General features: G+C 39.1%; 1 protein-coding gene across 8 annotated transcripts in view; it reads right to left on the bottom strand.

Annotated features, from left to right (window-relative positions):
- The window catches only part of LOC106069798 (uncharacterized), a 178,833-nt gene that overhangs the window by 31,698 nt on the left and 131,645 nt on the right, over positions 1–15,490 (bottom strand). For all 8 annotated transcript variants that reach the window (XM_056038730.1, XM_056038731.1, XM_056038732.1 and 5 more), the window contains one exon: positions 9,543–10,592. In XM_056038730.1, coding sequence (XP_055894705.1) covers positions 9,543–10,592 — 1,050 coding nt within the window. The remainder of the gene's footprint in view (positions 1–9,542; positions 10,593–15,490) is intronic.

Genomic DNA, 15,490 nt, shown 5'->3' on the forward strand with positions numbered 1-15,490 from the left:
ATAATGGGGCCATATCTCTGTACATAGAGGGACTATATATCTACATAATGGGGCCATATTTCTGTACATAGAGGGGCTATATATCTACATAATGGGGCCATATTTCTGTACATAGAGGGGCTATATATCTACATAATGGGGCCATATCACTGTACATAGAGGGGCTATATCTCGGTACATAGAGAGACTATATATCTACATAATGGGGCCATATCTCTGTACATAGAGAGACTATATATCTACATAATGGGGCCATATTTCTGTACATAGAGGGGCTATATATCTACATAATGGGGCCATATTTCTGTACATAGAGGGGCTATATATCTACATAATGGGGCCATATCACTGTACATAGAGGGGCTATATCTCGGTACATAGAGAGACTATATATCTACATAATGGGGCCATATCTCTGTACATAGAGAGACTATATATCTACATAATGGGGCAATATCTCTGTACATAGAGAGACTATATGTCTACATAATGGGGCCATATCACTGTACATAGAGGGGCTATATCTCGGTACATAGAGAGACTATATATCTACATAATGGGGCCATATCTCTGTACATAGAGAGACTATATATCTACATAATGGGGCCATATTTCTGTACATAGAGGGGCTATATATCTACATAATGGGGCCATATTTCTGTACATAGAGGGGCTATATATCTACATAATGGGGCCATATCACTGTACATAGAGGGGCTATATCTCGGTACATAGAGAGACTATATATCTACATAATGGGGCCATATCTCTGTACATAGAGAGACTATATATCTACATAATGGGGCCATATCTCTGTACATAGAGAGACTATATGTCTACATAATGGGGCCATATCACTGTACATAGAGGGGCTATATCTCGGTACATAGAGAGACTATATATCTACATAATGGGGCCATATCTCTGTACATAGAGAGACTATATGTCTACATAATGGGGCCATATCACTGTACATAGAGGGGCTATATCTCTGTACATAGAGAGACTATATCTCTTTCTACAGCTCTATCAAAGTGTGAAAGACACACGAATGCTATAAACACCCGACAGTTTCTCCGACTTGAAAGACAATTTTGATGGGCTATTAACTCGTCAAAGTCACGTGGACAAAATGAAAAGACTCGAAGAGACGCGATGCCGAGAGCTACAACGCTGTCGATGCGGAGTGATATTAAATCTAAATCTCAATCTCGCCTTCATCGCATTCTTTGATGTTGCTCCAACTTTTTAAAAGAACTTCACAGCAACAAAACAAACACGTTTCAAAAGTATCTCTACACTGTCTCGTTTGTCCCAGACCCATACCAATATTTGCAATGAAGAAAACGGGTAGAGAAAAAGGGAGAGAAAAACCTTACATTGCTACATTCTTTTTCCAAAATTATCTTTCCTTTAACTACTTCCTAACGGACTCTTTCACATTATAATAAATCAAACAATACATGTAGATATATGTGTGCGCCTAGGAGTCTGCTGCGTTTTTTATGCAACTCTTTCTTAATAATTTATTTTGCTGGACATAAAAAATATTAAAGTACAAACCAAAGAGAACTTGCCAATGATTTTATAATTTAAATACTTGAGATTAAACTACAATTGCGAAAGTGTGAACACCAGGAAAATCTATCAGCTAATCTAAGGCCACAGAATTACGAGACTAATCTCACCATTCATATCGTCTGGATCAAAAGTTGAAAAACAAAATTGAGTAATCCCCCCTTCAGTGTTACTAAGTCTGTGGGTTATAAAGCACAGAACAAAAGCTCAAATTATGATGTAATTATCAGCAGACGTCAGGCTACGTTCACACTTGGTGACCTAATTACGAAGAAATACAAGACTATTTTGTGTTAATTGTTTATTTATTTTTTGTTTGTTTTGTAGCTGATGAAGGCCTCGTGGCCCAAACGTCCTTTGTTTTACTTGGTCCGGCAGGGTTACATTTATGCATGTTTTTCGTATTGTCTATGAAGAAATACAAAGAAAGGATTTACAATAAAACTAAGAGTAGCTTGTTTGTTAATCATTATCATTATTCGATTTAATGTACAGATTTCTAAATATAAACAATAAGGACTAAAAGAACCGGTTGAAGGAAATGACGGATGTCACTACAGCAGACAGATTAACAAGAATAAACAATGGAGACCAAAAAAAGTCAAGATGTCGTAGCAAATCTCGTCTAGACGAGATTTGAACTTACATGAACGTGACGTCTGCCGATTTCAATGTGTCGCCGAGTTTAAATAGAAATTAAATTTCAGCGGGAATTTAATTGCACGTGAGGTATAAATGAACCAACAAATGAATGGGGGCTCACATGTGTATGTGTATTTATGAGTACGCTCAGTGTGAACCAGCCATAAGAAATTTTTATATTTAGCTCGCAATATGTTGCTCCACCTTCTGTTGCTTTTAATTAATTTCTCAATCTCAATGTAGACGATTTGATTTGATTTTGTTTTTAGGCACATCGGCACAATTTAGGCCATGTCGTGCCTGCATTCCCTTAAGGACTACTCTCTCTCTACATAACAAGGGCTAAATTCTATACAGTTAAATCATTAAAATCAAGGTCTATTCACAGTTAAAATAGTAAAAGTAGTAAAAATTTAATAATTTGGTAAAAATCTAATGTAAATAGTACATGTTCACAAATTCATAAATCAGATCTTCGTAGACAACCCCACTTCCCGGATAAAGTCCACTATCAATGTAGACATTTTAACTGTTCTTAGGGGCCAGGAATGCTGGGAAATGAGAGCTAAATATAGCTAAATGATATGGCTGCTACTTGATAACAAACAAATATATTTTAGCTTTTTATTTTTCCATAGAAGAACGAAGAGCAGCCAAAACAAAGTTTTTCCCTCGAAATTCCTGCCACAAACTTAATAAAGAACATCACGCGATTCTCTAACAAGATGGCGTAGTCAAGGAAGACCGGATATTACGTAGATCTAAAAATAGAGTATTCATTTATTTTTGTGAAATCACGTGACTTCAAGAAATTGTCCATCAGATTCTTAACACTAAAAAGGAATAGCTCCGTACATCCGACGAGCCACTTTTCAAAACAAGTTTTGCTTGTTTCTGAGTCTTTAGAAACGGAACAATGACCACAATAATTGGGTCTTCAAATTCTGAGAGTTGTAACATTTTAATTAATATTTCTTGGTTTATACTTTTGGGACTCAGTGACCATTTTTGTTACTTGAACTAAAATTTTCGGTTTGATTACACGACACCGGTTTGATTACACGACACAAGTTTGATTACACGACACCGGTTTCATTACATGACACAGGTTTGATTACACGACACCGGTTTCATTAACAGCCAACAGTGTCGTCCAGAACATGTTTGAAACAAGAGCATTTGGTTACAAACGTTCAAATGGTGTGAAAATCAAGCACGCGTGACGAGTCGAGGCAGACGTGAAAGTGTATGTATGGATTTCTTACCAGCATAGTGACCGGAACAGATGTGACACCTCACTTCATTACAACTCATTTCATTAGGCAATGCATTACAACAAGTCCCCGAGCCTCGTTTTGGTACAGAGAAATATGTTAAAACCGACAAACTGGATTAGGTCAAGATGACCCCCCCCCCCCCAAAAAAAAAAGGTTTCAGTTTTTGGTCAAGATGACCCAAGCAAAAAAAAAAAAAAAAAAAAAGAGGTTCAGTTTTAATCTAATGCTTAAACAACATTAATGGACACTGGTCACCACAAGTTCTTCTGGCCTACACAGACAGAGATTTATTAATTTCTACTAAAGAGTCCTAGCTGTTTTAAAGACCAATAGAGCGTTTTTTTTCTTCTTCAGCGTGTCTATGTTCAAGCTAGTTGACCAACAAAAGAAAATCTTCAAATATCCGGAGACTGGGCAGCACAAAGATGAGGACCATCATAGCAGTTTGAGAATAGAAAGCTCACCATCATAGCAGTTTGAGAATAGAAAGCTCACCATCATAGCAGTTTGAGAATAGAAAGCTCACCATCATAGCAGTTTGAGAATAGAAAGCTCACCATCACAGCAGTTTGAGAATAGAAAGCTCACCATCAGAGCAGTTTGAGAACAGAAAGCTCACCATCAGAGCAGTTTGAGAATAGAAAGCTCACCATCATAGCAGTTTGAGAATAGAAAGCTCACACACCTGTATCTAGTTAGAGTAATCTCCTGTTGACATCTCAGGTAAGTGTACTTACTTGGGTAGGTGTTTACACCTTGGGAGTTTACATGACAATTACTTTGATTATACTCAAGTCTTAGACACATACACACTGGGCATGTGTATTCGTTCTCAGAAGCAGTTTAACAGAGGCTGTAAAGAGCCTAAATATAATGTCATTGCGTAATAGTATCGGAATCAATGATTCAACATAATAAATCAAAAACTGACTATAAAAATAATATATAGTACAAGTCTTTATCCCAAAATCGAAACCTGGAATTCATCTGCCGAAACCGAGAAAAGGCTAAATGTGACTCAGCTAAAATGGCTTAAGAAGGATTTTAGGAGTCAAGTTACACGGGTCAGTAACAAGGAAATCCTAGGCCGAACTGGGACTTGAGGTTGTGACTGAGCGTTTGCGAGACATGCCCTCCGACAGAGCTCATCACGCATATCAAAGAGTTGGAAATGCATGGAGGCCAATACGAGGCAAGCGCAAACAGAGACTTCCTCGTGTAACTTGGCGCCACACCTTCACTTCATAGCAATGGACACCGGGTGGGAAGAGTCTGCAGACGTTGCCAGTGACAGCTTGCCCAACAATGCGCGAAAGGGGGGCGGGTCTAAGTAAGTGTAAGTATTGTTGTAACCCTGCCTTGCACCAGTGCTTGAGGTGCGCACTAGCGCACTGTTGAACGTAAACAGGAAGACGCTAGAATGGAGAGAAGAACAGTGCATCAGGGATTGTGAAGAGTCTGAATGTTTGGGAAACTAAGAGGCCAACTTTTGTGCTGCCTGAAGGTTGTAGTAGGGACCTGGAGCGAAGCGGGGAAGGCTGTCGTTGGTCCACATTCGGGTTAAGTTGCAAAGGACTGGTATACTTAGTAGTAAGACTCTGAGAAAGCTGAAGGGTGTTTTGTGTTTACCCTAGTGAATAAACACAACTATTTATTTCCTGTTAAACTGAGTTGAGTTGCTTGCCTTTTCGTTGAGTGCCTACCCTAGAGTTGGAACAGTATTTACAAGAATCCTCAAAATTGTACAGTCATGTACCAAACACCCACCACTAACTGCATTATCAAATGCCACAATTAGCCAAAAATTGCTGACGTGTTGTTATTATCTAGTAACTACACGGCTGAACTCAGCTGAGCGGTCAACAATTCACCGTCCACTTATACCGCAATCAGTGCATGTCAACCTGGCTCTGCAACCATTAAGTCAGCATCAATGACGTTCTACTTGATCACGTGGGACGCGCGTGCTGGAGTTGACTGTGTTGCGGGAATAAATTAAGGGTAAAAAAAAAAAAAAAGGTGTATGTTGACACAGATGGCTGACACTGAAGTGCAAGAAGTGTGACTTTAGCCTGGCCTCCCCCATTTCTCTAGGCCGAACGTTTAAAACAGCAAGAGAGGGAACTCGGTCACAAACACCTACTCTAATTTTTTCTATCTCAGTTACGCCCTAGTTGAGTACTTCTGACCGCCCCTGAACTCATGCCTGCCAGATGTACGGTGCTGACACTTGTGCTCACATTCTTGACCTCAACAAAGGAGTTCACACTCTCACTGACCTGATGCGTTGTACGTCCAATCACTGACCATCACATTCAAATTAAAAAGGTGAGACCGGGGCCACTGCCCCCCCCCCCTTTCCAACCACTCCTCCCCCCCCCCCCCCCGGCCAAAAAAAGTCACAAAACTTGATTACAATTAAAAAGATGAATATCTAAAAACTAAAATTTTCACAGGTCAATGTCTCTACGGAAGGTCAGAGTTCTAGGACTACACAGTAGGTCAGGGTATATACAGAATACTTCAAACTAGGCAGAAATCTAAACAAGCCCCTCTAACCCCAATCTCAATGAATAAAACGGGGCCTACCCCAACGCGACGGCAGGCCGTCTGTTGAACCAGTCTACGTCAATGGAAAAGTCAACAGCGCTGTTTCCATGACACCCACGAGTTGACTTGGATCAAAACTGAGATGACGAACGAGGGATAAAAGTGTTTGGATTCTTGTTTCTTTTTTTTTAATCTAAATCTATGCCGAAAGATAAATACCTATTTCAAATACTAGTTCTAGATCTATATTTAGACGTCAACTTTTCAGATTTGCAATATAGCACAGGAATGTAAAGAATGTAAAAGATATAATTTCTTATATTGATTGATTAATGAAGTCCGTCAAACGATTTGATAACATGAACATCAACTTTTAAATAATGTACTTATAAATATAAATATATTAATTTCCTGGCTCCCAGACCAAAAGAGAATTACGCTATTTTGGGCACAGAATTCCAGACCAAAATATGAACAATTTAGTTCCGATATGAAATTCACTGACCAAAATATCAACAATTTCGTTCCGATATGAAACTCACTGACCAAAATATAAACAATTTAGTTCAGATATGTAATTCACTGACCAAAAATATGAACAATTGAGTTCTGATATGAAATTCACTGACCAAAATATGGACAATTTAGTTTTTAGATTTCACTGACCGAGATTCCTGGTTAACATTTTTAGTGAGACGAGGAGCTATGGAAGACTAACAACTATTATCTCAGTGAGTATAGACTAACAACTATTATCTCAGTGAGTATAGACTAACAACTATAATCTCAGTGAGTATAGACTAACAACTATTATCTCAGTGAGTATAGACTAACAACTATCATCTCAGTGAGTATAGACTAACAACTATTATCTCAGTGAGTATAGACTAACAACCATTATCTCAGTGAGTATATAAGAAATTAGGTGAAGACTATATCACGAAGATATGGGACACGTTTGATACATTAGTTTTTAAATACCATAATTCCAAAAGATGTAACTTATAGAGCGCACAAAGAATAACAGTATTACAGTAACAATGTAGTCCCTGTGACTTAACCAAGACAGATTAAACAGTTTTGAGGTCTGGCAAACTCCAACTCAACCAACCTGAACACACAGCGGTTGAATGTAGATCTAGACCACTCATTAAATCACTTGACAACGGAAATCTATCCACACAAATCCAGAACACAAGCCGAATGTATCCTCTGTAAGATGACGGACATGCGGCTGGCACAGATCTAAGTCTTGACAGTTGGAAAAGCTTGTTCCAGTTTCATTTTTTGAGATTGTCTAACCGGAGCAGACGATTGGTTAATGCAGAAATATTGCCCGCGTTTTCTATTGGCCAAGGGAAAAAAAAAGTGTGGAGTTAAATAGATGTAGATATAAATTGGGTGGTTTGGAGAATGGGGTGGGGGTGGGAAAGAAAGAACAACGGCAACAGGTCGTGAGATGCAAATGAAGACAAGGTAGATAACCGAGATGTCATGGAGTTATGGAAATACAACAAGTAGATAGAGTTACGGTTTATAATCTAGATGGAATGAAATAGATTTATAATTTTTTTTTACATTTAAATCAATATAAATGGCTGAAAAAAAAATTAACCTATTTAAAACAACAGAGGGAGAATAATTAAACTAGAGTTACACCACGAATTCTACCAGAATTTCTGTTTACAGACGATCAAATGCGTTCATGAAAAAAGGGGAATAATCGCGAATATAAAAACTGCATAGTTCCGATAAGACTTACTTCCCTTATAAAGTTCACTTTTCCAAGCCATGTATCATATAGAACGTGTTAGGCCTGGAAGCAAAAAAAAAAGTCCACCACTAGCAATGTTTACGTTATTTTTTTCCACTTGTGGACCACCGTGACCACGAGTTGAGAACCACTGCGAAACGCAACTTAATAATTTTAAGGTGAAATCTTTAAACTCGTATATTTAAACTTGCACGAGAGGCACGACCACAACAGAGATCAATGCCAATAGGTTTAAAAAAAAAGAAACAAGAAACTAAAAAGATGTACTACAATAGTAGGAGTCCCGTGTCAAAGTCTGGCGGTCTTACACAAAATTAAAAAACAGAATTATATTTGTAAAAAGACAAAAAAAGTAATCAGCCAGGAAAACCAAAGACTTAGCAGAGTTTAAGTCATGTATTAACAAATTAGCGAAGTTTAAGTCATGTATTAACAAAGTAGCGAAGTTTAAGTCATGTATTACTAAGCATGACTAGATTGAGGCATGAATTGAGTAGGACGTAATTATCTTCTCCTCTGAAGTAACGTCTGTATCATACAAGACAAGATAAGCAGTCGTCAATATAAACGTCATTCAGAACGTCTAAAAAATGATTGAAAACAAAACTATCAAGGTCACGTGTTCAGGATGCTTTATTGTTGTTTTTTTTTTAGCAACTTTTAAACGCTGACGTAGCAATTTATGTTTTGTTTTTGTTCTCTTTGTTAAAAGGTTAGAAACATGAAGTACTAGAAGTAAGGGAAATAATTCAAAATGAAGTACTAAGGGATAAAGGAAGTGACTGAAGTGGTGACATTCTGTTGACCTTGACAACTTGACATACTCCTATTGTTTTACTGTATATAATTAAACATTTATTCATGACATTCGAAACTATGGACGTCGACGAAAAAAAACACCATATAGCCAATAAAAACGGACACGTATGGAACGAGAGTAGTTTGTAATTTGTCATCAGAGTACTATATAATATAGATCTACAGCCTATGTCTGTACTGTACAATATAGAAGATAGATCTACAGCCTATGTCTGTATTGTACAATATAGAAGATAGATCTACAGCCTATGTCTGTATTGTACAATATAGAAGATAGATCTACAGCCTATGTCTGTACTGTACAATATAGAAGATAGATCTACAGCCCATGTCTGTACTGTACAATGTAGAAGATAGATCTACAGCCTATGTCTGTACAGTACAATATAGAAGATAGATCTACAGCCTATGTCTGTACTGTACAATATAGAAGATAGATCTACAGCCTATGTCTGTACTGTACAATATAGAAGATAGATCTACAGCCTATGTCTGTACAGTACAATATAGAAGATAGATCTACAGCCTATGTCTGTACTGTACAATATAGAAGATAGATCTACAGCCTATGTCTGTACTGTACAATATAGAAGATAGATCTACAGCCCATGTCTGTACTGTACAATATAGAAGATAGATCTACAGCCTATGTCTGTACTGTACAATATAGAAGATAGATCTACAGCCTATGTCTGTACTGTACAATATAGAAGATAGATCTACAGCCCATGTCTGTACTGTACAATATAGAAGATAGATCTACAGCCTATGTCTGTACTGTACAATATAGAAGATAGATCTACAGTCTATGTCTGTACTGTACAATATAGAAGATAGATCTACAGCCCATGTCTGTACTGTACAATATAGAAGATAGATCTACAGCCTATGTCTGTACTTACCCAACATGATGTCCCTCTGTATAAGTATTATCTCCAGACTTGAACTGTGAACTGGTCGAAAAAACAACTGAACCTTGCTCCTGGCGATATTTAGTTACTGCCATGGGCGTGCCGTCAGGAGTGGCCCCTATGTATGTCTCCTGGGGCTGCTGGCGCCTCTCCGACAACACATCGTGATCCGAGGCGCTGCGTTCTCGAAGCATGGGTTTGTGATTCACCGCGCTGTGGTTGGTGAGTTGGTTGTCCTGCAGGACCTCAGAGCTACTCCTGTGTCTCGAGTCCTCAGAGAAGAATGTCCTCTCGGGGAGCTGTGGAGGAGGTGGGGATGAAGATATGGTCTGGGGAGGCAAGTTTTTACCCAAAGACGATGTCGGCGCCATGTTTGTCAAGTTCCCGGCGGAAATGACGCTCGAAGCAGACGTTGCAGGAGACGCACCATCAGAACGAGGCTGAAGTTTGACGGATGAGATATTAGTGGAGGATTGGAAGTGGGCTGAAGACGAAGTAGGAGACGCCGAGGGCGCCGGTATGTTCGTTTGCGATGAAGGCAACGATGACGCTGACGAGGAAGACAAGGAAGAAGACGATGGCGAGGTGGCTTCCTGTGGCTGCGTGGGCTCACGCTTGTACGTTGTGGCCACGTTGATCTTGGGCTTCGTGTGCAAGACAGTCATGGGCATGGCACTCAGCTGCTGTTGCCCCGTCAACCTCTGGGCCTGCCTGCGGAGCTCGGCAGCGTACTTGTCCTCTCTCGGGGAGCTGTTCTCCCATTGGCTCATCAAGCTCCGGAAGTCTCTCTTCGTGCTGTCCACTTGTGGATCCTCAAGCTGTTTCCCCAGGGGCACGGTGTTGGCTCGGGCCTTATCCCCTTGACCCTGTGGCTGGTCCTTGGCGTCCATGGAGGATAACTCGGACTCTTTGTACATTCTCGGGGGGAGTGCGGGTGGAGCATCGGGGCTGGGCGATCGTGGAAGTGGCGGCGGAGGGCGCCTTTTGTTTTGATAGTTTTGGTATGTGGGCGAGGCCACAAGTCCACTATCCATACTTGCACTGTAAACAAACAAACAAACAAAGAATATTTAATACTTTTGTAAAGAAAAAAAATATAATAAATATTTCTGAAAAAAAAAAAAAAAAAAAAAAAGCAAGAAAAAAACAACCTCCCCCCCAAAAAAAACAACAACAACAAACAAACATGTTGAGTTATATTGTAATCTGCCGCCATATAATCTCTAGTACATATTTCTCTGGTGGAAACATTGACTTAACTTTGAATAAAGAAACAAATGTCACTACAGTCACAAAAAAGAATCAAACAATGTCAATAAAAAAATACTTTTAAAAACTTGTTTATCCTGAAGGAAATTGAATCAATTAATTTCAATCATAACTGTACAAAGTAGGCGCGGTGGCTGAATGGTAATGCGCTTGGCTTCCGAGGGTGCAGAGTTCGAATCCTGATGAAGACTGGGATTTTTAATTTTGGGACCTTTAGGGCGCCTCTTGAGTCTACCCAGTTCCAATGGGTACCAGACAATAGTTGGGGAAAAGTAAAGGCGGTTGGTCGTTGTGCTGGCCACATGACAACCTCGTTAACCGTGGGCCACAGAAACAGATGACCTTTACATCATCTGCCCGCATGGTCTGAAAGGGGGGAACTACTTATGGCGGGTTAACTTGCTGTACACAACTGCGCAAGTTACTCCTCTATTTGGCTTGCGACTTTTAAGGGTCTGCTATTTTACATAATGACAAGTGTCGCATTAGCGCATTGTGGGAAGAGCTCCCTTCAATATATTAGGATTCTCTCCCTTGTCCTTTTTAAAAAAAATACCATGATGGCATGGTCATTTCTACACTAGAGATTATCTTATCTTATCACAGACGTTCCACGTGAACACGACGAAATAAGCATTCAAGAAACATTCGTTCCTCTGTCCAATAAATCAGTTCAGTCAAAGATATATGTATCTAAATAGAACACAAACATCTAACAAAACTACAGCTTTATTTATAGCTACATCGAGCCCTGACCGCAGCCATCACTACCCCCCCCTCCCTCCCACGTCGACCTGTGGAAGGTTTGGGCAGAGACGTCATTAACTACAAATCTGAAGGAAGATACGAAACAAGTAAACATAAGTTGTTTTTGTTTTTTACTAAACATCAACTGAAAGTGTGTGTGTGTGAAGAGAATCTATGTGTGAAATGAATGTGTGTGAAATGAATCTGTGTATGTGTGAAGAGAATCTGTGTGTGTGTGTGTGAGAAGAGAATTTCTGAGTGTGTGTGTGTGAAGAAAATCTGTGTGTGTGTGTGAAGAAAATCTGTGTGTGTGTGTAGAAAATATGCGTGTGTGTATGAAGAAAATCTGTGTGTGTGTGTGTAGAAAATATGCGTGTGTGTATGAAGAAAATCTGTGTGTGTGTGTGTAGAAAATATGCGTGTGTGTATGAAGAAAATCTGTGTGTGTGTGTAGAAAATATGCATGTGTGTATGAAGAAAATCTGTGTGTGTGTGTAGAAAATATGCGTGTGCAAGAAGAGAATGTGTGTGTGTACAGATGTGGGTAGGCCGTTACGAGTGATAAAGTTTCTTGACGTCTAGTAGTTTTACTCTAGAAACTAGTTACACATAAAATAAGAAATGACGAACAGTTCTAGATCTACATCTAATAGAAAGAACAAAATAGAAATCAGTTATTATAACAAGTTGAAAAAATAATTCTAGTTTTGATCTTGTGGTCAAGGGGCTATTGCAGTCCATCTGGATACAGTTTGACGAGGTTATCATTGTATGTTAGACCAATGGCCATGTCACCTGCCTGCTGCCTGTTATATCAGCAGGGCCATTGCATTTAGATTCATCTCTTAACGCAACACATCAATCTAGACCTAGATTTAGTATAAACCAGACAAGAGTCAACAGAAAAAAGAATAAGGGGAGGATACTCTGGTTAGACAACATGGTGGACATTGCGTATCCATGGCGACAAAATGTACACATTTGAAGGTAGGCGCTTCAAATAATTTCAGTAGTCTGTTGACGCACATTCCACTCCCAACTGCAAACATTGTGTTACCATGGTTCTTGCTCTCTCTCTCTCTCTCTCTCTCACACACACACACACACACGTAGACTAACATACTGCAGGAGGGGACCAGACCAGCAATGACGTAATTGGACAACTTGATATGATCACATACTGAATAATGCAGGCCTAATCGCATATTGTTCAGAGAGATTCAATATAGAGTATGTAAACTGCTACTATTTAATGAGTTACCAAACTTAAAATGCATGACGCTATAAACCTAGTTTAATGTTTAAAATCATCAGATAAAAATACGTAAAATCGACAGCACCATTAGGACGTACAAAAATAACGAAATTATTTCATTAAAGCCCAAAAAAGAGGCAAAGAAAAGAGGCCTAAGGCCCAAGGATTCCTATGATAAAGCTAAAACTGAATAGCGCAAATTCTGAGGTTTCCTTTTAGAAAAAAAACAAAAAAACTTTCGTTTCATGTCAACATGAAGTACATTTTTTATTCTGTCCTCATCTAAATAACATTGAAAAGTCTGATTTTGTTTCCTTGACATAACGAAAACGAATCAAATACAAAATTAAATTCAACAGTTTCACAAATCACTTGTCCCTAGTCCCTACAGCACGACACATTGTTTACATTTAAAACAAACTAAATAATTTCAAGGACGCTAAATTAAACTTAAGTACTGAAAAACAAATAATTAAAAGCTACCAACGGACGACTTTAGAAAATATTTAAAAAATATAAAGAAAAAAAATCTAACTTAAATTTAAAATGAAGGTTACAAAGACAGTTTGTGTGGAAACACAAACTCAAAATCGGCCCCCGAAGTGGTCCACCCAGGCAGGCTTCAATATTTTCTAACTTTTAATGCATAATAATTAGCTTTTTCTCTTTAAAAAACTACTTTCATAACTGATTTTAAAAATTAGATTTTTTCGCTTTCAGAAAAAAAAAAGTAGCCGTTGCATCAGAACTTTGAATGTTCTAAAATATTGTGATGTCGGATTTTCAATATCTTTTATTGTTTACCAGATCTAAACGGGACGGACGGACAGACGGACAGACATTTCGCACAAAACTAAAAGCGTCTGTTCCCCTTTCGGGGGCCGCTAAAAATTACACTTCCTTCATCAATATACCGGATATACCAAAAAACTTGATATTCTATGGATTGGCCACCATCTAAAGTACATTCAGCAAGCCTCTATCTACTATATACCTCTAGAAAATAAGGAAGGGCCTTAAGAGGGAAATGAACGAGTTAAAAGAATATATATCTGAACTAGAAATAGAACTAGACAACCTTTGCTATAGTCACGACTACTTAAGTATTTACGTTCGCCATCTGGTGTAGACCAACGATGAACTAGCGAAGAATGACAAAGTCAATGGATGGGTCTGTCTTGTACGTTTCCTAGAGTACATTGTACTTTTTACTTTACGCAGGTTCTCAAAGAGAGAGATGTGAGACCCTTTTTTGGATCAGGTTATACATTTTTTAAAAAATATTTTTTTTTAGCTTGGCAGCGCCACGAGACATCGTTGCAAATATGTCTGGTCAATGAGAGACACCATTAATGGATGAAGCTGTTACTGTAAAACTTCGGAGGAGTGAGCATCAGATAAAACAATGAAACATCGAGATAACTTTATGTCATCCTCTCTACTAGTTTATTTTTTTTTACCGTACCGCAATCTTGCACTTGAGAAACATTTCCACAACAGGAGCCAGCTGACGAGGGTTCGGTGCTCTCCGCGTGTACGAGGAAGAGGGGGAGGGCGTATCAATGTAGCGGTCATTCTGACCTGACCGCTAGTACAGCCATTCTCTCCCAGCTGACCCCCCCTCCCCCAACACAACGCCTCTGGTTGTGGCCTTCCAATCAACGGTGCCTCTCTAGTCCACCTTCTTGCTATCTACACCCGGGTAAAGAGTCCCGCTATCTTTCCCTTGTTATCAAGCACCTTGTCAGCCAGTCTTGAAGTCAGGTCATTCTGACATCGACAGCAGTCACGTCAATCATGCACTCGAAGATAACAACAGAAGTGACTTTTGACACTTTAGTGGATTGATGTCACACAGATGTGACAATACAGATTCCAACTGCACATATCACTTAACACGGTAGACGTGTTTTACATGTCATCTCATTAGAATGACAACCGTTAGGATATGCTTATATTTGTATCTAGTCATCACCTCCGCATATTGTCTATTGTCTACTATATGCTAAAGCAATATGACCATTTTTTTTTTTAGAATTCATTTGGCGTAGACCCCCCCCCCCCCCAATATTTTTTTCAATGAAGAAGTGGTCCTTTAATTTACTTTGTCTGTGGGCCAAGGAGTTTAAAACCCAAAGCCATAACTAGTATTATTATGTTTAAACCGATCTTCAGCCAAGTGGCGTTAGAAAGTCCACCCGACACGGTCCTACGATCTAACGGCTAAGTGGTCATCTAATGTTAGATGCATGCTACACATTAGCGCAAAGAAGTTGGGTGGACATCTACAGCGTACAATTCATACTAGGTCTAGGTCTCTAGTCACACTAGTCTTAGGAACATGAAACAACTTCTCCTTTAAAAAAAAAAAGCATCAACAAGTAAACTATAAACAAGTGTAGAGCATAAACGAAACTTATAAGACATTACCTTATGGAGATAAAGAAATGCAGATGGAGTTACTTACAATCTACTGACTCGTGTGTATTATGTCATTTGTAGAGCTACGTTTATCTCAAGGTTATCACTGACCTTTATAAAGAGCTAAAACTATCCACTGTTCGAATCACTTATAAGCCCAGTCGAAGCGATCCAGCTACGTGCGCCCTACCAGTGCTCCGGCATAGTCCAGTTACCTACGGACACAGCAAGGTACCCCCCCCCCCCT

This window comes from Biomphalaria glabrata, chromosome 8 (genome assembly GCF_947242115.1).
Source record: "Biomphalaria glabrata chromosome 8, xgBioGlab47.1, whole genome shotgun sequence".
Classification (NCBI taxonomy): domain Eukaryota; kingdom Metazoa; phylum Mollusca; class Gastropoda; family Planorbidae; genus Biomphalaria; species Biomphalaria glabrata.